Source organism: Aulonocara stuartgranti, assembly GCF_965226115.1.
Source record: "Aulonocara stuartgranti genome assembly, chromosome: 17".
Taxonomy (NCBI): domain Eukaryota; kingdom Metazoa; phylum Chordata; class Actinopteri; order Cichliformes; family Cichlidae; genus Aulonocara; species Aulonocara stuartgranti.
Window position 1 is genome coordinate 25,017,260 of NC_138953.1, and position 24,974 is coordinate 25,042,233.

General features: G+C 40.6%; 1 protein-coding gene across 9 annotated transcripts in view; it reads right to left on the reverse strand.

The window, feature by feature from the left end:
• Positions 1 to 821: 821 nt before the first annotated feature.
• The window catches only part of ppp1r12a (protein phosphatase 1, regulatory subunit 12A), a 63,694-nt gene continuing 39,541 nt past the window's right edge, over positions 822 to 24,974 (reverse strand). For 3 of the 9 annotated variants that reach the window (XM_082510200.1, XM_082510202.1, XM_082510198.1), the window contains exons 10-26: positions 23,085 to 23,309; positions 22,825 to 22,916; positions 22,447 to 22,560; positions 21,506 to 21,658; positions 20,610 to 20,774; positions 19,906 to 20,040; positions 16,693 to 16,783; positions 15,529 to 15,708; positions 15,240 to 15,408; positions 14,266 to 14,390; positions 14,055 to 14,120; positions 12,245 to 12,261; positions 12,040 to 12,157; positions 10,205 to 10,309; positions 10,074 to 10,121; positions 9,054 to 9,104; positions 822 to 2,823 (exon numbers count right to left, since the gene is read on the reverse strand). In XM_082510200.1, the coding sequence (XP_082366326.1) occupies positions 2,737 to 2,823; positions 9,054 to 9,104; positions 10,074 to 10,121; positions 10,205 to 10,309; positions 12,040 to 12,157; positions 12,245 to 12,261; positions 14,055 to 14,120; positions 14,266 to 14,390; positions 15,240 to 15,408; positions 15,529 to 15,708; positions 16,693 to 16,783; positions 19,906 to 20,040; positions 20,610 to 20,774; positions 21,506 to 21,658; positions 22,447 to 22,560; positions 22,825 to 22,916; positions 23,085 to 23,309 (1,941 nt within the window). In that variant the 3' untranslated portion in view covers positions 822 to 2,736. Of the gene's footprint in view, positions 2,824 to 9,053; positions 9,105 to 9,866; positions 9,901 to 10,073; positions 10,122 to 10,204; positions 10,310 to 12,039; positions 12,158 to 12,244; positions 12,262 to 14,054; positions 14,121 to 14,265; positions 14,391 to 15,239; positions 15,409 to 15,528; positions 15,709 to 16,692; positions 16,784 to 19,905; positions 20,041 to 20,609; positions 20,775 to 21,505; positions 21,659 to 22,446; positions 22,561 to 22,824; positions 22,917 to 23,084; positions 23,310 to 24,974 lie in introns of all 9 variants that reach the window. The other 6 variants (XM_082510201.1, XM_082510199.1, XM_082510204.1 and 3 more) reach the window with 5 other exon arrangements.

A 24,974-nucleotide genomic window follows, 5' to 3' on the forward strand; every position in this document is an offset into this window, starting at 1 on the left:
CGCATGAATCAAATTCAATGTTCTTTTTTTTTTTACTTTAAATAAACCATGAGTTTTGTAGATAAAGATGTGTCCTGCCACACAAACATCAGCAAATAACATGGACAATTTCTGTCTTGGGCAAATTTTGTTTACATTAGTAAAATTAGTATTTTTTCTTTTGTGCTAAAACTGGCCTGCAAAAGGGTTCGATCTGGTTTACTGCATGGTGCTGCGAAGTATAGAAACTGCAAAAAGGGGTATAATTTTTGGAACATGCTATAATGGAAACCTATCAAGACTAAATGCTGGCTAAGGAAGTATTTGTACAGACTCCTGGTCCAGAAAGGCCTGCAGTACTCAGGCAGTGCATGAACAGCTACTGTCCTGGAGATCGGAGCAGTTCATCTTGGTACCCCTGTCCAGTCAGATTTCCACCAGGAACAATCGGATCAAGCAATAGCCTGGCCTCAGCAGACTTCTGACGACAATGTTTTGTATGCACTTTTGCATATCTGTATTCTGAGACCACTGGCTTAAGAATGCAGTAAATTGAACCAAATATGAGGCGTACATTTCAATTCGGCACACAGTTTACCAGTCCCACCGTTGGCTAAAAACCAGGCAATTGAAACCATAAAGTACTCATTTTGTTAAGAGTGACAAAAACAGACAATTACAAATGAGCAAATTTATAAGCTACAACCTCTGTAGCTTATGAACAGAAACACTGTAAATAAAAGGGTGTCCCATCTGCTGAAACACCTTTAAAATGAAGAAAAGAGAGAGAGAGAGAAAAAAAAAAAAAAAAAAAACACCACGGGAAAATAAAGAGACGTGGGAACTTTACAATGTACAAGTTTATTTTTAATGAACTCTTCAGTGGTTGGTAGTCACAGCACAACTTGCATGTATTAAGCCACACACCTATTTTACAAGATGATGGGAGAAAAAAAAAAGAAAAAATCAAAAAACAAAAAACCCCAAAACAAAACAAAAGAAAAAAAAAAGTTGATGGTCAGTCCATCTGCAGTGACTTTGTCTTAAATTCTTTGACTAAAATATCCTTAAAAGGCCACTGAAATGCATAAAATGTTCTCAGATGAATGGAATATTTGATGGTGGCAATTTTGCTTCAACCTGACATCAAGACTCCTCACATGGCATTGACAGTGCATGTAGACATTGTAGAAAGGACTGGGTTAGCAATACCTAAGATACTTTTTTTTCCTTTTTTAAGTGACAACACCTTGGCTATAATACTAGAGCTTAAAAAAAAAAAATGGAAACAAAATTAACAGCACTCTTCCAAGAAACTGAATACAAAGAAAGTGAAATGTAGTGAAGCGATTATTTCTCTTTTTTTTTTCTTTTTTTTCAACTTTTACAATTGTGCGAACACTTATTTTAAAACCGGAAAACAAAAGCACTGAACACTGCCAGCCGTCCCGTGAACAAGAGAGGCTCTACTGTATTGTATCCAATGTCTTTAGTCTATAAAGGAAAAAAAATAATTATAATAATAATAATAATAATAATAATAATAATTAAAACACACCTGTTTGTCCTCTGGAATTTTTAATAGTAACAGACGGGAACCATAAATGCATGCCATGTGCTGGTCTCAAACAAATACATACAGGTATATACAGCATCACTCAGTACCTGCTAAAACAAAGTGAGAAATACAGAGTATAAACTGACTACACTACAAACCTAAAAAAAAAAAAAAAGAAAAAAAAAAAAGGAGGGGAGGGGAGGGGGAGAAGGTGAGCGATGGGAGTGGTGGAAGAGTGAAAAATCCTACTTGTGATGGACTCGTCATCATTAAAGCATTTAAAAAAAGAAAATGAAAAAAATGCATATTGCACATACAGTGAAAGCTTAAATTCCACCAGGTCCGCCTCATGTCGCTAAAGCGAGAATCCAAAATTTCCCTCTTGGAGGAAGACACGCAGAGGTACAAAAAAAGAAAAAAAAAAAAAAATTTTGGAGGGGGTGGGAGAACTGTGTGTGCATTAGTGATCTGTGGGTGGAAAGGGGAGAAGGGGGGTGGTAAATAAAGAAAAAAAAATGATGGGGCCACAAGGAGCTGATATTAGGCAGAAGTGGCACTTTGAGGGTTTCGAGGGGAAGTGGAGGGACTGCACAGCACACAACACGTACACGGGAAGAAATGTTACATCAAATAAGAGATTGTGGCACAAATAAAATCAGGTGGTGGATAATATCTGTTCTTCAGAGATAGCCCGGAGTGGGCGGAGGAGCGAGACAGAAGAGACCGATGCAAGTGTGTTTCTTTTTCTCTTTATGTACAACTAAGGCTTACTGGTTAAATAGTTTTCAGGCTTCCCCGCCCACAATGCTTTTACATGCTGATCTCACACACGCGCGCACACACACACACACACACACACACACACACACACACACCTTCCTTTTGCTCTGTAAACTCAGTGGTTCTATCAGGACAGCAGCCACACAATCTAGTGGGTTCAATTCGAGGAGGTGCATGGGGAGGGGAGGGATGGATGAACATGATGGGTGGATGCTGCAGTGGTGAAGGAGCAAAAGGGCGATTAAGAGTCGGGAGAAAAACAATGGGAGAGGGGAAAAAAACCCAAAAAAAAAAAAAAAAAAAAAAAAGGGAGTCTTGCCTCCGATGTCTGTTGCAATTAATATCTAAATGTGCAATTCCATTAGTCACTGCCATGGGGGACTAGGGGGGTGCAGAAGATGGGGCGGGTGGGGTCTGTTCTACTTGGAAAGCTTGCTAATGACTCGAATGAGCGCTCCGTTCTCGTCCTTTAGTCTCTGGTTGTCTGCTTTCAAGTCTGGGAGCATCTGAAAGGTGATAAAGGGAAACAGGAGCGAGAGAGTGAGAGAGAGAGCGAGAGAGAGCGAGAGAGAGAGAGACAAGGCTTAGACAAGTCTCGCCACGTAAACAAGTTAAAAACCAGCCACGGCGCTTTTTTTTTTTTTTTTTAAACAAACTGTTAACTGCAGACTGTGTAAAGCAATCTCAGGAGTCACACACAGCATCTAACTTTTGGCTGTCCGACTTTGATTAAAGAGGTAAAAACAAAACCCAACATCTTTGTTCCAAGTCAAAAGTAAAAGCGGGCACACAACAGGCCAAAGATTCTGGGAAAGCCATGCAGAATCTAAGTGGCTGCTGCAGGCAGCCTCAAAAATACACACAGCAGAGGGGAAAAAAGTCACATCTGATCAAGTGCAAATCTGTTAAAATGTTTAACGTTAATGTTCCTGACTTAAGGCCATTATACACATGCTCATCGTCTGCAGAAAATTATTCCCTAGCTCAGAATCATGCAGACTTGTTGCCAAATGCAGTGATCTGATTGGTCAGATCTGTTTAAAAATTGCAGTCTGTGTGAACGGCTGCATTAAGAACACGCGAGTCGAAAAACACTCTTTAAACGCACAGATTCCAGCTGATCTCGCCTTCAAAGCTGTCTACTTGTGCACCTCTGCCTCATCTCCAGCACGGCAGCCAGTTTAAGACCGCTTCATGAAGATCCTGTTCTGACAACGTACGCCTCAGATTTTATTGAGATTTTTACCCCAAAGTTGTGCAGACAGAAAACACTGATTTCTGTCTCAAACTTTCACAGAGAGGATCATCACTGGCAGTTAAAGCTGCTGGGGCTTCTTGCATCGACTGAAGATGCTACTTCTTTGTGACACTGTCTAACTTTTAATATGGGTTCTTACTGTAGCATAGAGCTGGGCGATAGAACGATAACGATATGTATCGCGATATAACTTTTACTCGATAGAGAAATTAAGCTATCGCGATAGACTTCGCCGCTCTTGTCCTCAAAAAAAAAAAGGTCAGCCAATCCAAATTAAGTAGCGCAGAGCCGAACCAATCACAGCCGCAGCGTCACGTCGCGTGACTTGTTACGTACAGCACAAGTGCCAAGCCACACGTGTGTTTGTTTGGGAAGCAGCCAGCGGGTAATAGTGATGGGATTTCCGGCTCTTTTTAGAGAACCGGCTCTTTCGGTTCGGCTCACTAAAAAGAGCCGGCTCTTTCGGCTCCGAACCGGCTCTTCAGGTTGTTTTGTTGCTTTAATTTATTTATTATTAACAATAATATAAAATTATGCACAAAAGGAATTACTAATGTAAAAAAAAAGTGGTTTTATTTATATATGTTTATATATAAATATATGCGGTGGCCCCTAGAGACAAAACACGTACAAACTCCAAAACACATTTCTAGCATGAACTGAACTTCCAAAGCAGAGCTACTAGATCACTTAAATTACAATTGAAAGCATGTGTGTATTGTTTGTGTATTTATACACAGGCACTCATATATATTCAAATAATTTTAAAAAAAGTTCATTTACCTGTTACTACCACACACCAAATCCGGTCGTTGGTACTTGCTGGCTTGTGTAGCCACAAGATAACAAAAGCTCAACACTGCGCCCAGCATCCTGGAGCAATTCTGTTGTCTTTTGTACGTGTTTTGAGTTTTTATGTGCTTCAGAGTTCGTACGTGATTTGAAAGTTTGTATGTGCTTTGTCTCTAGGGGCCACCGTAAATATACTTTTATTTATTCACTCCACATAAAATGTAATAAATAAATCATATAATACAAAAATCAACTATTTACATTTCAACTTTTAACTATTTAAATTTTCAGCTTTTTCCTTTTACAAATTTAAAGTGAAAACAACACTGCAAACCACAACACAATTAAATATAAATTATAATATTAAAACAAAAAGAACATGCATATTCTCTGTCATATGGGCCTGCATGAATAAACTTTCTGAATCCTTTATCATCTGCAACGTAAAATAGTTGTGGATGATTACTATACCTTTCTAATGTGACGTTGTTCTCCCTGGCTCTCTTTCTCTCCCTCTGGCTCTGTTCCTGTGCTAGTGAGTGTAACTACCGCCCCTCCCCCCTCTGCCCAGCGTAAAGCACAAGGCTCGCGTGCAGAGTGAAGCGAAAAAAAGTGCGAGAGAGAGAGAGAGGGTGAGAGAAAGAAAAAAAAAAACACGTGACGGCTCGCGATAAGGAGCCGGCTCGCGTCGTTCACGTCAAAGAACCGGCTCTAAGAGCCATTTCGTTCGCGAACGACCCATCACTAGCGGGTAATGGAGCCAGCGCGTAATGGAGGAAATGAGTGTGCCGACTAGAAAAATCAACCGAGCGTGACCGAAGAGAAAACAGATGATGGTTGCAATGCCGGAGAGATTGTCGAACGGAAGAGCCATAGAAGTTCCGTAGTGTGAAGGTATTTCAGCTATTTCAAGTCTGACAAAAAACAGAGTAGCGTGCACTGTAAATTGTGCCGAAAGCAAGTCTGGAAATACAATAAACTGGTGCATGCGTCACACTGTGCGCCACGTTATTGTTTCGGTGAAATGAATTTCTACAATACTGTTAATTCTACTCTGCAGTGTTTAAATGCTTACATATACACACAGTTACTGTCCGTCCACACATACGACTCGGGTCTGCTTCTGTGCCCCAGCTTTGTTTACTTTTTCCCACCGAGGCTTCTAGACTTCTGATTGGCCAACATTTCTGCACGGTTAGGAATCTAGCGCCACCTGCTGCTTTGGCATGTTCATAGCAGCGTTTTCCTTCATTTCTGCCTTTATGTGTGGACGGGATTATTTTTAAAACGAAAACGGAAAATCTCCGTTTTCAAAAATACCCGTGTACGTGTGGACGTAGCCTCAGTCTCTGACTGGAAGCGCTAATTCGTCATTCGGCTTTTGTCAGACTAAAGTAACTGTTAAAACTGTTTGAAAAGCTCAGCTATACAACAAGGAGAGATTGAGAATTTCCTTTTAGTTCTCAGTTTATTTGATATTGACAAAAGTTAGTTTGTTTTACAGAAGAACAGACAAAACTGACTAAGATTTATTTTTAGAATTAATATTTTGTTTCTAAGTGGAATTGACAATTTAGTAGTCTGTTTCGTTTGTTCTATTTTGAAACTTAAACGCTTTAGTGGCTGCCTTGTGTAGTTTGCAATATTTGCCTTTATCTATCTGAAAAAGTCTCATGTTCCTTAAGTACATCTACCCTGTTGAACTTATTATGGGAAATAAATATTTAAATAAAAACAAGCTGCTGATTATTTCACATTTTACTTATGAGCAACGGCACATTTAAATCTTACAAATATAGTTATTTGGCTTATATCGTGATAGTTATCGTTATCGCCTGAAATGAAAAAAAACATATCGTGATATGAAAAAATCTCATATCGCCCAGCTCTACTGTAGCATGCTGGCAAACAGCCTGAACTGTGGAACGTGTCATCGCGTGCTAATCTTCCAACACCGCTCACTCAGCTTGGTGGCCTGGCTCTTTTTTTTTTTAAACTCTTCTTCAAAATGCAATGCAACTTCCACATTGCCACGAACACACACACGCAAGTGGTCAGAATGAGATTTTTAGAGAGCGATCTAAAAAGCAGCTGCTCCACAAGCGGTGCAGGGCTGCACAACGAGATGACCCTGAAGAGGAGGATGTGCCAAATTTAAATCAGGTAAAGTTTTAAATTTGCAACAGGCAGAGATGCAAAACTTTGTGATCACAACTCAAATTTGAGAGTTTAACTTAACTAAAGCCAGATTATGCATCAGTTTCCTCTTCTTTATGACATCTACTGAACTTCAGAACACATTCTTTTAAACATGTGCATATTAATGCATTACAGGCAGCAACACAGAGCTGAATGAGCTGTAGTAAGTAAGCCAGACTTTCTCTTGCCCCATAATTGATAAAATCCTGGAACTGGCTGTCAGATGTAAAGTTTAAATATCTCCCATAAAAGCACAATAAAGACTTGAAAAGTTCCTATTTGGACAGCAGCATGCTTTCAATATGATTAGCTTATTAAATAAATGACTTAAAAATATTCGTACAAGGGCGTAAGACATGTTCTACAGTGTTTAGAGGAGACTGCCCCAGAGACCTGCTTGATTTCATATAAGGACTGACTGCTTGTTTAACTCATGACACTGAACACACTATATTGTGTACAAGTCCAAGGTAAAACCATACGTGTATGCATTAATCTTAAATATTTGTTGATGTCATTTGGTAAACTCAACAGAAAAGGAGGGGAGGATAAGGTGGGTTTGGTCTCTGAAGGTTTGGGTCCAAAGAGTTGATGCCATAGGAAGCCACTTCATGCAAAGAAGCCAAAACAAGCCAAACAGAACTACTGAGCTCCCCCTGAAGTAATTACCACAAGTAGAAACTTCAAAGAGGACACTTTCCTTCACAGTACAGTCAGACCTGTCAACCCGCAAACACTTACCTGAGCTTTGCTTTATTCCGTTATCATTCAGATGTTATTTGAAATATTTAGGATAATGTTTTAATGCGTTTTAGAGGTGTGGAAACCACCTGACAGGCGTGTACTGCAAAAGGATAGTGTCCTGCTGTGAAAACCAAAGAAAGACACCCTCCCCACTCTGAAAACAAAAAGCTCTGGGGAGGCAGAGGGGGGCAGAAAGAGTTGTTTTTCAAAACCAGTGATTGCTGGACGGCTGGACACCTGCCTGTCTATGGGTGCGGGGCAGAGCACGAATGGAGCATGAGAAGAATGGGGTTGCAAGGGGGGAGGGGACAAGGAGGAGAAGAAGAAGCAGAAGAGGAAAAAGAGAGAAGAAGAAGCAGGAGATGGTGGTGGACAGACGGACGTGGCTTAGAGGTCGACGGTGGGCAGCTGGCTGCAGGCCGACTGCGAGAGCTTTGCCACCACACGGGCCAGGGCCCGGTTCTCAGCCTGCAGCCGCTCCTTAACCTGGCGTAGGGCCTGAACCTGCTTTACCTGGGGGAGGTTCTGCAGGAGGGAAAAAAGAAAAGAAAAAACCAAACACAACACAGAAAGAACAAAGAAAGAGGAGGAGGGACGGGGCGAGAGTGGCAGGAGAGGAAACATGTTTGAGGAGACAGAAATCAAGAGAGAAAGGATTAATGAAAGACAGGACAATATAAATTAATAGAGAAGAGGGGCCGAGAGAAGGACAAAGGGGGAAAACAGAAAAGGAAGACTGTTAGAAAATGGGGACAGATTTTGGAAATTGAAGGAATGATTAAGAGGTTCAGCTTGATGCTTGTCGACAGAATGGAAAAGTGACACTGATAAGATCGGCCAGCTGGCTAAGCCCTAAAAATAAACACTTTGTTATCACAGTGATGGAGAACACATGCTTGCTACGGTTTAATAGATTTCCTCTTTTCTTAGCTAAAAAACATTTTCCCAAAAAGAAATACTTAATTAATCATCCTTAAATGTTAACAGTGGACAAATATTACAGCAGCTGACCTCAGATGTGCCCTGAAGAGCAGAAGGTGAGATTAGCAGGTGTACAAATGGAGACAGAGGTGGTTAACTGTGCCGGTCCAAATATAAAAACCTAAACACAACTGTGCCTAAGATTAATATATATTTTTAATTATTCATTTAATATGCCAAGAGTGAGGTGTTTTAGTATGAGCGAGACTAAGAAGCTACACAAAGAGGGATGCACTGCGACTAATGTTTAAAGTAACAGCTAACAGTCTAGTTTGACTTTGATATTTTCCCTGTTTTATTTCCAGGGATACAAAAAAAAAAATCTTATGCAAAAATAAAAAATAGAAATAAAAAATAAGTATCCTATTTCAGAGTCTGTCATCATTTATCATCCCTATATATGATAAACAAAGCTGGTGACTCCAAGTTACTCTTTTTTTTTTTTCTTTTTTTTTTAATTACCTGCCATATATTCAAGAAAGAATTGTCAATTTCGATTCATGACTTCTATTAGCTTACAGTGGTTCTCAAAGGCTTCACCAAAGAGTCCTCTGACACATTTGGTAATGTTTAGCTACTTGTCAAGTGATGCTAAGTCTAAACTAGTTAAAAGAGTAAGATTACCTCCCCTGTGTGAGGGGTACCTGGACCCAAATACTCTGAGCGGCAAGTGTAGCAGTGTTACTGTCTGTCAAAATTATCTGATTAGGTATATAATATGCCATTTACAATTTTTTAATTCAGTATGTGTGTGCTGGGTACCTTAAGTTCCTCCTCCATCTCAGAAATCTTCCTTTCTAGAGCTCTTCTTTCCTGTTGGGTGGAGGAAAGCAGATTAAATCTGAACCACGACACAAAATAAACACTCCAGTGCAGGCATGGAAGGAGAGGTGTAGGAGATGGTCGGGATGTAGTGGTGACAGGGCACGCTTGAACACAAGCTTATCTAGTGAGGCATCTGCAAGCGGCAGCCAGTTCAAACTTATACATTCAATTCATTTAAAGCCGTCTAAAGACTGGAATGAGTCGAGAAACAGGGATGAAGATGTTTAGAGGTTGTGTTTGATGGTTATAGCTAATGAAATGATTCATGGGCAAGGATGTCAAATGTCTTTAAACCCAAAAGACAATCCTATAATGTAAAAGGCGACAAGGAAAGAATGACTTGTATGATGACAAAATGTTGCTTAGATTAAAGCATGGGCTTAAAAATAATGGATGATGTGGCTACAGGAGCTGCAGCTGAAGATGCCAAAGCCATTACAGAAAGGGTGAAAACACACATGCACACGTTTTTATATAACAGCAATTTAACAGCCTGCAATTATTCAACTTTCTACAGAAACTGAGGTAATTTCACACACTTTCACACACTGGAAAAACAAAAATAAGCAGTCTTGAGAAGTGGTGACCACACGCTGCCTCTGAGGTTCAATAAACAGGTGAATAAAGAAGGTTGCAGTGTTCTGGGTGGCGTGGAAGGAGGGCGGGCTTCCCTTTGACCCTCAGCTACGTGAGAGACGACAGCCAGCAGCAAAGAGGAGACTAACACAAAAACTCAGGGTAAGATCATACCACCACCCAGATGATATTGGGGCCTGCTTGTTACCTTCAGACATAAACCCATTGGGGCAGTGTTACTGGGATGTTTAACCAAAGTAACTGAAATAAACTATATTTAGTCTGAGACACACAAGTTATACATGTTTTTAGTAAATGTGTTAATTTAAAATAAAATAGGGACATTTGCAACAGAAGTGGGTTATTACACTAGCTCATTACCCTTTTCTCCATCTCAAGCTGTGATCGGTCAGCGTAGCGTTCCTGCCTCTGCAATGGGAAACAAAACTGTGTCAGAAACCTTTACAATCCCATCAGGATGTTTAGCCATCCCATGAAGTGCTTCTCTATACCTGTGTGGCCTTCTCTAGTTGTAACTTCAAGTCTGCCAGCTCCAGGTCTGTGTCACGTAACTGAGCCTTCAACTTCTCGTTGTCAGCTAATGTTTGCTCGTAGAGCTGAAGAGAGGACCAATCAGATCCAACAGTCAGAAAGTGCAGCAGTCAAACTATTTATAATCAAAGATTTGTTGAGACTGGCCTACCCACTGAGAAATGGGGCACATACATAAGCTTTGGTTTGCATTTTTAGCTTGTTTTTCTGTTTAGTTTTAAGCTTTTAAAAAAAGTTTTTGTTTACAAAACCAAACCTCAGAGACGCGCAGACATCCCAGACTCAAATATGCACAAAGACCCTGCTAAAGCTCACTGTGTTAAAAATATTCCTTTGTGTTTCCAAAGCAAAAACCTGTGTTACATTTATTTTTATTCTTGTTTAGTCAGTTAACTAAAATGCATTTTTACATAATTCATTTTACTTTTAATTAGAATAAATTTGGGCTTGAGGCAAGGTTTTATTACTCTACCATCTGCCGGTTTAGGCAATTACAAATTTTTGACACTGTTGACCACCACATCCTCCTTGAAAGGCTTAAACACAGGGTTGGTGTATCTGGAACTGCCTTAGAGTGATTCTCCTCATATCTACATCACCGATATTTTTCTGTGGTGGTCTCCGATTTTAGGTCATCCTCAACCTCCCTCACTTGCGGTGTCCCTCAGGGTTCGGTTTTGGGGCCTTTATTGTTCTTAATACATCTTCTTCCCAGCATATAATGGGCTCTTTTGAGGACATTCCTTATCACCGTTATGCTGATGATATTCCGTTGTACATCTCTTTTAAACCCCAGGATTTATCTAAGCTTTAGCTTCTGAATGACTGCTTAGATTCCATCAAATGTTGGAACATTGGTAAAACTGAAGTCCGCATATGCACTCCGGACATATTTTTATCCCAGATAGTGAAAGCCTTGGTCCTCTCTCAGTGTATCTTAAATCCTCTATCGGGAATTTAGGTATCACTTTTGACTCAAGTCTTACATTGGATGGGCATGTGAAATCTCTGGTTCTGTCTTGTTTTTATAATTTAAGAAATGTGGCTAAGTTAAGCCCCATTTTATCTCGCTGTGAACTGGAGATTGCTATACATGCATTTATTTCCTCATGTTTGGACTATTGTAACTCGTTGTTTATGTGTCTAAGCAAAGGTTCTCTGGATCGTCTGCAGGTTGTGCAAAATGCTGCAGCTAGGCTGTTGACAAAATGCGCCAAGTATTCAGTACACTGGCTTCCTGTTGAATTTAGAGTACATTTTAAGATCCTGGTCTTGACATCCAAAGCCTTGCATAGACCGGCACCATCCTACATCTCTGATCTACTACAGCCCTATGCCCCTAGCAGGTCCCTGAGGTTATCTGATCAGGGCTTACTTGCTATAAAACAGACTGAGAACTAAGGGTGAAAGAGCTTTTGCCACTGTGGCCCCGAGACTCTGGAACGCTCTCCCTCATAAATTAAGAACCCTGGACTCTGTAGTTGTTTTTAAAAAAACAACTCAAAACTCACCTTTTTAAAACTGTTTTTGGTTAATTTTTTGCCTGTTTTATATTGTCCGTTTTACTTTTTTTTAGTATTTGTCATCTCATGTGCAGCACTTTGTGATTCTGTCTAGAAAGGTGCTATAGATATTTTTTATTATTTATTTAACAGTACTGTGCTAAAGTCTTAAGATTATTATTATTACTATTAGGCCTCACTCCTTGGAAGCAAAATGTAAAGAAATGAAGGATGTCTCAAGACTTTTGTACAATACTTTGTTTACGAGTTTGAGTTCTTTTGAAAATAAATACCTTCTTGTAGTCAGTGGCGTCATCTTTATCCAGTCGGCTAGAATACGGCCTTCGACTTTCACCGTAGCTACGGGTAAAAAGAGTGTCATTACGCTCTAAGGATGAAGTGCTCTCATTCCTGCAACAGTAATGACAGGCATTTGTTTAAAACACAAACACACAAACACAAAAAAAGGAACATAACATGTTGGAGGGGAAAACCTACCTGAACAATCGGTCACTCTGTAAGAAAGAAAAACAAAACAAAAAGTTAGAAAGCAGTTTATTCTGCCATATGATGTTTTCAGTCGCTACACTTGGAAAAAATGCTAAAATACTAGAAGATTCAACTCTGATAGAGGGTTTCAAAAGAAAAGAAGAAAAAGAAAAACGAAAACACTAAACAGTAGGATGGAACCAGTTATTTAGACTACAGCACCCGACTTTCACTCCCAGCTGCTCTGCATGCACATGCAGACACAGTAACAACTAACAGCTGACAGGCCAGCTACAGCCTTGAGGTGCCTGCACTGTGCCTCTAGGTCTGCTGTGCTTGTGTAGTGCCACAGCCATGAGAATGGAGCCAGACATCAGATGGGAAGGTCAGGTTGAGGGGTTGGTCTTCCAGCTATTTTAAAAATTGCAGTCTCCTTCTGGAGGCAGAGAGAGTGTGGTGACACAACAATGCTACACTCTGGGTTTTCCTGAGAGTGCTTCTGGTGGTGGTGGTGGTGGTGTGAGATAAAAGCTGTAGAGCTAGCTCAACATTATTCAAGGAGCAACTGGAGAAAGACTTTGCAGCTAGCTCAGCTAGCTCTGGCCTTTCTGTTGAGAAGGCATCCTGCTATTTTGGGGAAAAGCTTGGTCACAAGTCTGTCACAGTTTCCTTCAGCTGCTTTCAATTTTCCAAGGACACTTCATGCATTGGTTTGTTTAATTGAAGAGGTACTTAACTTTGAAGACAGACTCTGGAATCAAATTGGCTGTTTTTTGTTTTTAAATGATGTCTTTAGCATCTTATCTACTGATTAGGAATCAACCAAGCATTTTGTTTCAGTACCAACATTTATCAGGATGACCTTAGATGAGCTTAAACTTAAAAAATATTTGCAAACTCAGCTCAAAAATACATTTTTATGCCTGTAATCAAGAGAGACGAGCTGGAATGAAAGAGTTTTTCCTGTACATTTCTGGATAAGGGCTCCTTTCCGATTTGGTCCACCCTGTTTACTGTCCTAAAGGAAGTGATGGTAAATAGCTGTTGTCTCTCTCTCTCATCCCCAGGATCTCTGTACTCAAAGGAAAACTGTGTGTTCTCCATTATGCTTCAAAAGACACTCCCATCCAAACAGGAAGTGCACCCAGCCAACAATATTTTCACAAAGCTGCCCTCTCTGTGGCTTCTAAAGACAGTATGAATGCACTGGATTCCACTGCTTTTTTATGTTTATGTCACCAGAAGCCTTTAGGAAAATTCTTACATGTTATTTCTTGTTCGTTTTAAGCTGAAATTCTGACTTCATTTGTGGAGGGGGGGGGGAGAAAAAAAAAAAAAAAAAAAAAAAAGGGCTCAAATTTAAACTTGGGAAACCTCAGCATGTCATTTAAGTGTGTGTTCTGCCTATAAAAGACCTGCATTTCCTTCCTTTTGTGCTTCTACATGTTTTAAAAGCCCACTGATCTGTTGCCGAGTGAGCCTTTGGTTTGCAAGGTCACCCTCATACACCAGACAATCACCGGAAGGTGGAAAGGGGGAGGACAATAAGAAATTCAAAGGCAGGAGTCCAAAAAAAGAAAAAGAAAAGATAAGCGGTAGGAGAGGAAATCATAGCTGTACAGCACAGAGTAATGAATATCAAAGACTAGTCCACTTCCTTGGCCTTAACTACATGAGATGAGGCGAGGAAGGACCAGAATAGTAAATAAATGCAAAAGATGAAATAGACGTCACGGGATACAAGGAGAAGAGGGATGGAGGCTGGAGGGCTTCTCCTTTAGTCAGTTTAATCTACTTTCTCTCCTATGACCCGAGTTACCTGTGGCTCTCCCTTGGCGTTGCCCTCCTCCGAGTCCGACTGTTGATCGGGGTCATTTTCATCACCCTGGAATTTAAAAAGATATGAAGGTTAGGTGCTGCTTTGGGCCATCCAAATGATCAAAGAAACGTGCACTTCACAAAGAGTGCGATGACCACTTCAAAAACTGAGCTCTAAAGAGAAAGCTTTGCACAGTGTGCAAATCTCTTACATCCTGACTCCAGAAGGACACCCCAGTGGAACGTCTCTTTTCGCGGGGCCGCCTGCGATCCCGTATGGAGCGGGGCTGAGACTTGTCCTCTCCCTCCTTTTCCTCCTCCTTCTTGTCTGCTTCTGCTTTCATTGAGAAGAAAGTCAACAATTATCGGACAGATGATGATTGTGTCACATAAAGAAAACTAGAGAATTACATCCATGGAGGATTTCATCTCTTCTCTTGCAAACATATTAAAAAAAATAAATAAATAAATAACCGGATGCATGTTTTTGAACTGTGTGCATCTGTGTGTGAAAACATGCCCTAGCCTGCATACAAAACAAGGACTTTAATGCTGTGAGGTGAAACTGTTACCCTGCCACCCTGCAAGTTTGCAGTCTTCTCTTATTTTGAAAGCTCAGTCCTTAATCAGCTAGCTCTGGCCTTTCTGTTGAGAAGGCATCCTGCTATTTTGGGGAAAAGCTTGGTCACAAGTCTGTCACAGTTTCCTTCAGCTGCTTTCAATTTTCCAAGGACACTTCATGCATTGGTTTGTTTAATTGAAGAGGTACTTAACTTAAAAGACAACCCAAACCCCTCCTGTGTCAATGGTCTAAATCAACATTTGGCATATGGCCCATGTGAAAACAGTGGAGACAGTTACAGCGGCAGGCACGTACGGGCTGTGCCTATATGGCTTTATGTGAGAGCACACCTCACCAAAGATGGCACAGTTTTAAACAGGAGGGATTAGCAATCCCCTTGAGGCAACATTAATAAACATCCATTTGCCCAGTTTACTACAGAGCAATTCAAATCTGACAGAGTGCAATGACTGTTTAAGATCTGAAGACATGTGTAGTGCTGCCACACACATACAGCCATGCTTTTATGTGCATTCAGTTTAAATTTGAAGACTTTTCCTCATCAAACACAACCACAACTTAAAAAACTTCTCAATACCTGTATCGGGTATGAAAAACACTCACCCTTTTCTGTATCTCTGGAGGAACGGCTATAGGAGGAGGTTATCCCCGTCAGACTGTTAGGCCTGTTGAGGGAGCTAGAACTGGAGGAAGTGGTGCTAGAGTAGGAAGGAGTGGAGGCAGTGCTGACTGAGGAAATGGTGGAGGTGGAAGAAGATGAAGGCCTTGACCGCTGGGAGAGAGGAGGGTAAGATGAAGAGGTCAGGCTAGCTATAATATTTAAATTATTATTATAAAATATTGTGTCGTTTCAGTAATACATTATAACAATATAAACATTTAAAATATGTACCTCATCGTAGGTGCGGTACTTGTATCGGTAATCATCGTCCTTCGTCTCAGTCTCCTTCTTCTCCTCTTGCTTTTCCTTGTCCTGCTTCTCTTTCTCCTCCTTCTCCTCCTCCCGAGTCTTTGTGGTACGACTCCTGCCGATTGTTTTCTCAGCCTCTTGTAAATCAGTCAGAGTCACACCCTGAAAGAAGGAAAGTCTTTTTTAAATTTCTTTCTTGGATGATTTTTAAAAATTAAGTCTTATATTTGCAGATTCTATACATGCTGCAAAATTGGTAATTAATTAGTTCAAAAAAAACAAAAAACTGGTCGACTGATCCAAGCAAAGTTTTCTTTTTAAAAACAGGGACAAAGCTCACATTCTGTAAAATGAGCTCTTGGTACAAGAGCTGCCCTGTGTACACAAACAAAAAATAAAAGTCTGGGCTGTCTCAACAAGAATAACAAGTCTTATTTGAACAGTCTGTGGCCATAGAAATACAATACAAACCAGGAACATGCAGAGGTCATCATTTGTTAACAGTTTGTTTTGATGTGGGAATCCACCTTTATTTGGCTTATTAGCCGTTTGAGCAGTAGTGACTATTCTGATCATGTTAAAGCAGGTTTCCTACAACTGAAGACTCAGACCAACATTTAAGAACAAAAACTGATGGGGATTAAAAAAAAAAAAAAAAAAAAAAGGTCAGATTAGAGACATAAGTTATGTTTTTGTGGTTTGGTTGAGGCTCTAGTTGTAGGTTAAATTAAACATGTTCCTATGAATACCAAATTCCCATTTTATTTACCCTTCCTACAGATAACATTATAAAAGAATGGTTTAAAGGCAGCATGTTATACTCATTTACTGGGTCTTAGTGCAGTTATATCACTGCATTTTTGCTCCCTTCCCCCTGCTGGTAAACCAACTTTCTTCTGGTTGGCTAGCCCTTGTAAGCACAAGGCTAGAACAGCAGGTGGGTTGAGTTCACAAACAGAGCTTTTTGAGATGGCCATATTAGGATATCTGCTCTTACTGACATCATACAGAGCCAAGGAGCAGTAAAAACACAGTTGAGCCTGACATTTTGGCTCACAGGGTTAAGGGTCATTAAAAGGAACATACACCTTTGCAAACATAAGAGATGAGGACTCAGCATATTTAAGGTGATGTGGTTTAACTAACCTGGGTGGACCTCCTTGACTGTCGAGCCTGTCTGGAGCGAGCTTTCCTCTGAGACTCCGACTCCTCATCTCGCTTTGGAGTCAAGTATGACCTGAAAGAGACACAAGCAAAATACACAAACACACAGAGGTTAAATATTTAGAGGAAGTAAAAAAAAAAAAAAAAAAGAAAAAGAAAAAAAGAAGAAAAAAACCCCCACCTGAATGGGGAAGTTGTGAATCTACTTAAATATGCTTCGTACTTGCCCTCATGATATTGAGCTTTACCATTCATTAAAGAAACAGGGGTTACTAAATAGGCTCTCTAATCAGCAGAAATTGCATCCAAATTAGGGCTGAACGATATATCGCATTTGCGATAATACCGCGACATGATCAAGTGCAATTTTCTAACCGCAAAGGCTGCGATTATACTCTGGACATGTCCAAATTCATGGGCTGCATCCTCCTGAGGCCGCATTTGTAGACCGATTACGTCACAGCGATGCGCCGAAGGCTGTCCAAATTAATACCATATCCCAGAATTCATAGCGCGGCCCAGCCAAACTCCAGTTTCCAACAATGGCGGCCGCTACTAAGTTTTAAAATTACTCATACTAATCTTTCTGGGTCACAAAATAAACTTTTAACATATTTTCAGGCGAGAAAGTAGTTGTGTAAACATCAAATATCTGCTCGGTTTATCAAGATATCCCATATTTGCAAAAGTGCTTCGACGTTTTCAGAGGCGTCTGCTACCCACCAGCTCGACAGCTAGCCGGGAGCTCGAGTGTTACTGATGCGGCCGAGAACGGCACAACTCCCGGCACATCATTTTCAGATCACCGCGGAGTTTCGCTGCTCGGGTTAAACGTAATATATAAGTCACTTAGACAACCTAAAAATGTTATTGTTGGGCTTTTTTCAGTGTTTTGTTTGTTCGTGAGTAAATCGGTTTGGCTGAGATTAAAGTTATTAGATTAGATAAAATAAAACTTTATTAATCCCCCGGGTGGGTTCCTCCTTGGTTTTCACACAGCTGACTAAACGTCAAACAGAAAACTTATTAAACAGAAGTATGAGACAGTCGAGAATTTACACCAGTGTCTGGTTATATTTTAGATAGCAAGAAGCAGACGGCCGAGTTTATTAAACTCCACCGAGACAGCGGTGACGCTAATCAGAACTAGCCTTCTGATTCAGAAGGCTAGACCGTCCAATTTCACGCCTTTAAACTTTAAAGGCGTGTTTGTGTGTGTGTTTATACAATTGCTATTATGTTTGCACTTTATGTGTAATGTTACTGACTGCAGAGATCAGTAAGATGTGTGTATTTTTTATTTATTAGTTTTATTTATTTAATATTATTTTTTAATTGAATGACTGTCTAGTAGTTCACAGATGTCGAAAAACTGAGTGTGGTAAAGCCACTGATTTTTTTTTTTATGTATATTTCTGCAATCTGCACATTGTACTGACTTTCATTTTAATGTTTACACCAGGGTTCCTTGTCAGCACTTTATGCTCAGATGTTTGTAAGCTAAAAATAAACTATTGTGTATGTTCAAATATACTGTTGTGATTGAAGAAGTTAAATAAAAATGTCAGTCATCAATTCATGCATCACCTCATGTCATCATAACAGAGGTCTGTCTTCCAGGAAAGAACAGTTTAAAATTAATGTAATATAGTATTGGCCATACTATATGATGTATTGCTTGTCTTTGTTTAATAATACAGAAGACAAAGACCTTAAAAAATAATCGCATATCGCATCGCAATCGCAATATTGGGGCAAAAAAAAAAAAAAAAAAAAAAAAAAAAAAAAAATCGCAATTAGATTATTTTCCATAATCGTTCAGCCCTAATCCAAATGTACAGATTTGCTGATAAAGTATTAACACACCTGCTCACACAAATACATGGGGCATTTACAGGTGTAAACAAGACTTTAGCAGTGTTTTATTTCCACCTTAAAACAAGCTTGCAATGGAAATGCAGTTAAACTACATGTAAAGAGCCAGGCGTTGCTTTCATCTGACGTGTTTTCAGCTCTTATTTAGACTACACTGGACTAAATCATCATGCATGTGACACAGGTCAACCTGTTAATGTGATCCTGCTAACCTTCAAAGATGCAGTCACATCACAAAATCTAAATATAAAGATGGAGGTAAGACTGTCACTGTGCGCTGGGAAGTCCTAGAGTGAAGTGTTAAAGACAATTTAATACTTTGTATCAACTTAAAGTAGCAGGTTCTCTTTTTACTATGGGCTTGTTCAGTGTCAAGACTGGAACCCATTAATCCTCCTTACACATCCGTTTACCTCCACAATATTGCTGTGCTTGTGTTTTTACCTAATGGTACATTTCTTTTCTCTGGTAGTTTATTAAAAATGTTAATATTAACTGAGGAAGCAGTCAGCTGCAGTGTAGCTTGGCTGGAGTAAAGGACATCCATGCTTCACTTTCACAGGGGAAATTAAAAACAGCTATTGTAAAAATCACTGCTGTCTGCTAGATATATATTTGTAATATAGCAACAAAGAACAGATATGAGAAAGAGAGGGAAAAAAAAAATCTTGGTCATTTTCCCTCTAAGCCAGGATTTTTAAAATAATGTCCTCCTCGTATGTTATATTTGTAAAATGAGATAAACCTTTAGGTTTAAACGTTCCGGTACGCGAGCTTCATGCCCAAAAGGCAACACAATTTGGGAAATAAAACAGTAATCGCTCGTCTCAGGCTGAAACACGCTTCTATTGGCCACACAAAAGTATGAACTCATTCAGCCCAGAATGGGGTCTTGGCCTTGAGGAAAATGTGCTTCTTCTGCCCACGTTCCTTATAAGGAGAAGTCGCTGGAGCAGTTCAGGCTCTGAAGCAGCCCGGCCCCACTCCCACCGTGACAGGTGGCTTATTTCAGCGTTGCTACAGGAGGACATGCACTGGACCCCCACTCAAACATACACATGCAAGCACAAGCTCTCTGCTTTCTCACTCCCTCCCCAGAATGTCTGCACAGAGTCTAAGAGTGAACACAAACCTACAGAAATGGAAATGATGGTAGCTTTTCTTCATGAAATAAGTCTATGGAAATGCTGAAAGTCTCCTTACATTTAAACAGCACCATAAATTTGGTGGACAGATGTGATTGCGATAAAAAAAATTCACAAAGTTTAAAGAGCTAATAAAAACTAATGAAATCGATGTTTGAGTAGGTGTTTGGTTTACCTGCGTCTTTCGGTGCCAGTGCCAGTGGTAGTGGTGGTAGACGTGGTGGTCGTAGTAGAGCCAGTGTTTATAGTGGGGACGACAGCAGCCGACTCCTTCTCCTTCTCCCTCTCTGCACTCTCCTCTGACCAGTACCTGTTTATACACACATTTTAAACAGATTCCCTTTCAGCTGCTGTAATACAAATGCAACAATCCTAAGCCTGTATATACAATTCAGGGCCAATTACTATACATTTTCTTGCCTGCCAGATGATCGTGTCAGACCGTTTGTTATAAAACCACTTCGAGAGTTAGCTCACCATCTTTTTTTTAAGCACTACTCTCTGGCTTTTGGTATCCACCACTTATGCTGCTGAATTTTAACAAAATAAACAAAACCTAGTAACATGATAAAGTGTTTAAATTTCCACTACAGTAATAATACAGAAAATAAAGAGAATAAAGGCAAACTGTTCAAACTTTGAGGAACTTCTGGAAATTGGTAAATTTATCATCATGGACATGGCTATCAACTAAATTAGAAGACAAACTATTATACAAATATAATACATGAATATGTGGTGAAACTGACCAGTATTACCGCTGCCTTCTAGCTTGTTTAAAGAAAGAGTGCATGACCTCAAATGATAACTGTATAGATTCATTCATTCATTCATTCAGCTGCAGCTGAATTTCTCAACCTGAAAAGAAATAAATTGTACCTGCTGGTGAGACTGGTGGAGCCAGTGCGAGTGGAGGAGGAGCCCAGGCTTGAGTACAGGCCACGATGGCCCGTGGGCGAGGTAACAGATGAGGAGGTGGAGGTGGTCGTGGCGGAGGAAGTGGTCGAGGAGCCCAAGTCCTCGTGTCGTCTGCCGAATGAGCCGCTGTGGAATAAAGAATCATCGGCAAGATGGAATGAGATGCAAGTAGAGCTGTTTGATTGTGGCCAATCGTGGTTTCCACTTTTACTTTAATAATTAGGATGGAAGACATGAGTTTATCAATTTTGGTTTTTTTTCCTTTTTCATTGCACTGTATAACAACTAGTGTCCAACTAGTTTACTACACTGCATTGATGGTGAAGGCACATTAGGTGGGAGCAGTGATTGTTGTTAAGAAGGGATAGATGATGTCTCACCATGGCATTTTTAGTTGCAGTGATGGCGCTACATCCAAACAAATTTTTGTTTTATATGACTTCTATGTTTCTATTTAATTAAATAAATAAAATCCCCTCTTACACGAGTGTTTTTAAACAGTTCCTGGGACATTCACACTTCATATGAATGTCTGGAGAAACTTCAGTGACCATTTACATACACGCGGGATGCCACTGATCCCAACAACAAACAGTTACTCACTTGAAGATGCTAATACGTTCTTCTCCTTGTACTGGAGTAATGCACAACTATAGGGTGGTAAATGTAGTCGATTACCATTAATCATGTTTTAAACCACAATTCTAACTGTACTGAAAGTTGTAACCAGCAGATAAATAAAAAGCCTTCCAACATTTAATATAACAGGGAACCCAAAACACAAGGTGGTCACTCCAGCCGAGCAGAGATGCAGAAAGTGAGAGAGGACAGGTGGTGCCTCGGTGAGGCTGGTGTACCTGCGGTAAATGCTGTAAGACGGGTAGTGGGAGGTGGGTGGCTGCCAAGGTTTAGTATTACAGGTGTTAGGGTCCAAGTTGGAGGTTGACGAAGACTTGGCTGGCACGTCCCGCGTGCTGCCGCTCCGCCCTAGCGCTAGCGTATGGGAAGTGCTAGCGTGTTGGCAGGCAAGTGGGCGAGAGAGGCATGTTAGCGGTGAAGGCGCACACATACAGACATATATACGCAGAGAACAAAGAAACATACATATTTAAGACTCTAAAGCTTTGACACACTGTTTGTGCATTCATCTCATTTGGGAGAAGGATGATACTTTGCTGTATTTAAAGAGTTAAAGAAGGATGAGATACATCTAAAATCATCCAATTGTTGGGAGATCTTCACCATTTCCCCCCTTTTCAGAATTAGATTTGAGGATGTCTTGGTTGGAAACATCGAAACTCAGAAACGCAAGAAACAACAAGTTCCAAAGCAGCTTTTACAACTTGAAACTTGAGTTCATTAGTGGCTCACAGCCAGCATTTCTCCCATACGATATAAATGCAGCACAAGTCCATGTCCAAGTTCTGTGCCACAAACAACCCTGAGAATTTCTTATTTAATTGATTTATTAGATTGTTTGAGGCTTGTAAAATATCTCAGTGGCACAGCAACCTGACAGGACAAGTAGAGTCATGCAAAAGACTCTTTGGCGGTGACAGAGAGGCGCTGGGCTCATTTGCATGGCTTTCAGAGCAGCTGCTGCAAATGCAAGCATGTACATACACATCTCTGATGACATCACTAAAAGCAAATTTCCCTTCAGGTGACTGATAAATTCACTATCGATGATCTACACAGTTAATTTGGTTTCAAAGCTATGAAAGGCACCCGTATGATGGACACGACGAGATTGGGGTGGAAAGTTGTGGCAGAGGTTTGTACTACAGCCGAGGCTAACCTGCGCTGGTAGCTGGGGGTTCGGATGGTGGAGGCACTTCCTTCACTGTTCTTCAGGTCGTCATCCCAGCGTCGCCGGGTGTAGGAGCCGCTACGTATCAGAGCAGTGGAGTCCCTGGGAAACCACAAGCTAGAATCGTACCCCACGTTTCCACAGTAACATGTATACTAAAGGAATAGGTCTCCCATTTTTAAAAATCGTCCTTAATGTGTTTCTTGATTACTAAATCTATCACTGTACATTTAAAAAAAAAAAAAAAAAAAAAAGCAGCTGCTTAAGGCCACACCATGCACAGCATTGGGGCACCCAGCAGTTAGCAACAGGAGCCACACAATCCAATGCATGTTTGCACAGGGCCACGCGTCTCCAGGGATTCACCTGTTTTCCTTCTCGTCAATGTCCGAAGTACTGGCCAGTCTCCTGGGAATGGTTGGAGCCACATAGGCAAGCCGGGTTCCTTTATCCTTTTCCTGCAGGCAGCACAACAAGCAGGACATAGCTGTAAAGGAGCTGTGTAGTATTGCTACAAGAAAGCTCTGTTACCACAATAAAAAACACAAAACCTTTTAATTAAGAATCATCTACGCAACCCCGCCTACTAAAAAAACCAAACCAAAACTGCTTCAATCCCTTCTGACCTTCTCCTTGTCTTTGTTGTCCAGAGATGTGGAAAGGCGAGGGCTCGAGGCCGAACGCATAACCCCAGTGGTATCCTTCTCCCTCTGTGCCTCCTTGGTGGCAGTGATCTCGGCCAGCGCTCCATAGCTGCCCGTCTTCCTCAAACCCAAACGCCAGGACGCTGGAGACTCATCCTTCCTCTCCTCCTCCACTTTAGTTGAGACCTTTCCAGCAGGCTGAGTGACCTGAGTGAGGAAAGGACAGCAGTCTAATTAAGACCTCGTTGACCATTTAGAAGGACAAAGATGTTTAGAGGTTTTTAGTTATCGTGGTAAGTAACGCAAAAGTCAAACAGGTTAAAAACAAGTCGGATTAATCCATAAGGGCTGCAAATTTTAGATTTTTTTTATTTCAGGTGGAAACTTTATTATTTTTAAAAACATGTCAGATGTGACACATGACCAGAATGCCTCTTCCTGACTTCAATACTCTGTAAAATACACTCCTGGTTATATGCCATTTTCAAAATATGATGACTTCAATAACTCTTACAGCCTGTGGAGGTTTTGTCTGAAAACAAAGTTTACAAGCAGCAGAAGTTACACAGACGTGAAATGAAAGCATGATCAAGACAGTGCATTTGGTGATTACAAGTGGAAACACCATGCTAGGGGGATAGGTGAAAAGCAGCTATTGGCAGCAATCAATCGCGATTTTGGTTTTTCCACTGCGCGTGGTTTGTCATGCCATGAACGTCCACGGTTAGGTAACTGTTTTCCCCCCATTGCACCACAGAGGAGGGGACAGGTACCAAAACTATTCCTGTTTGTTATTGCTGCACATTTTATCAGCCTGTGTATGAGGGGCAGAGGCTCATACGCTGCAGCACTGTCACCTGTGTAGCTTACTGCACGGACGAGCCCTACTCGATCTTCAGCTGATAATATAACGATGTTTGGAAACTAAACCACAGCTGTTATTTCACCACATTATGTCGGCAACTTTGTTAATTTTGGAAAATTTTAAACAACTTCTTAACAAGAAATCACAATAACTGCCTCTTTGTACTTATTGTGATACTAATTATGTAATCAAAATATGAGGATGAATCCTTAGTGCAGGTAAATTGCTAATTTGCTAGTTAACCTCTGTTTGTTCTGTGGTTTAAATGCATTTCCTACATTTTATTTCTTCACAATAAAAGCATCCTGTTCAATCACCAGTGGAAATTTTTTAATGTGAAGCATGAAATGTTCAGTTTATGCCGTTAAACTAGTGGAAAAACCCTATATCGCCTGGATCAGGTCAGAATGGTTAGGGGTGTTTAGTGCTTTATCAGTGCACAGGTGCATGTAGGATTACAGAACAACTCTGGTGCACACCAAGGCCTCACCATAAGTTTTTTGGGCACTAGAGAAATGCCAGTTTTGCGCAAACCTTGACGCCACAATGCAGGACAGCCTGGCTCCGCCACAGGCATGAGGGGAGTAATACATTCAAACTAAAGCCAACCAAGACAAGAGCCCAGGGTGAGAATGATGCAGAGAGAGAATGACAGAGGGAGGGAGGGCATGGAGGAACAGAGAGGTTGAGACAGAATAAGAGAAGCAGCAGCAAAAGAAACACACTTTATGAGCAAAGACAGGCATTTTAAAGCCTAGTCACACCACACAATGCTCACTGACATTAATGTTCTCAAAATAAGTGACAGATGCAAACACTGGAATTTGGACTTTGCTAACTTATTAGACAGAGGACATTGTGGTTTGAGTGAGAATCAGGCTTCAAATAAGGACAGGAACAAGAAGTTTATCTCAAGAGAAGAAGCAGAAAAAAGAAACCAAAAAGGCTCTAGATGGGTGTCTGGTGGTGAGACAACCTCCCTTTTTTTCAGGTTCATTCAAGGGCTA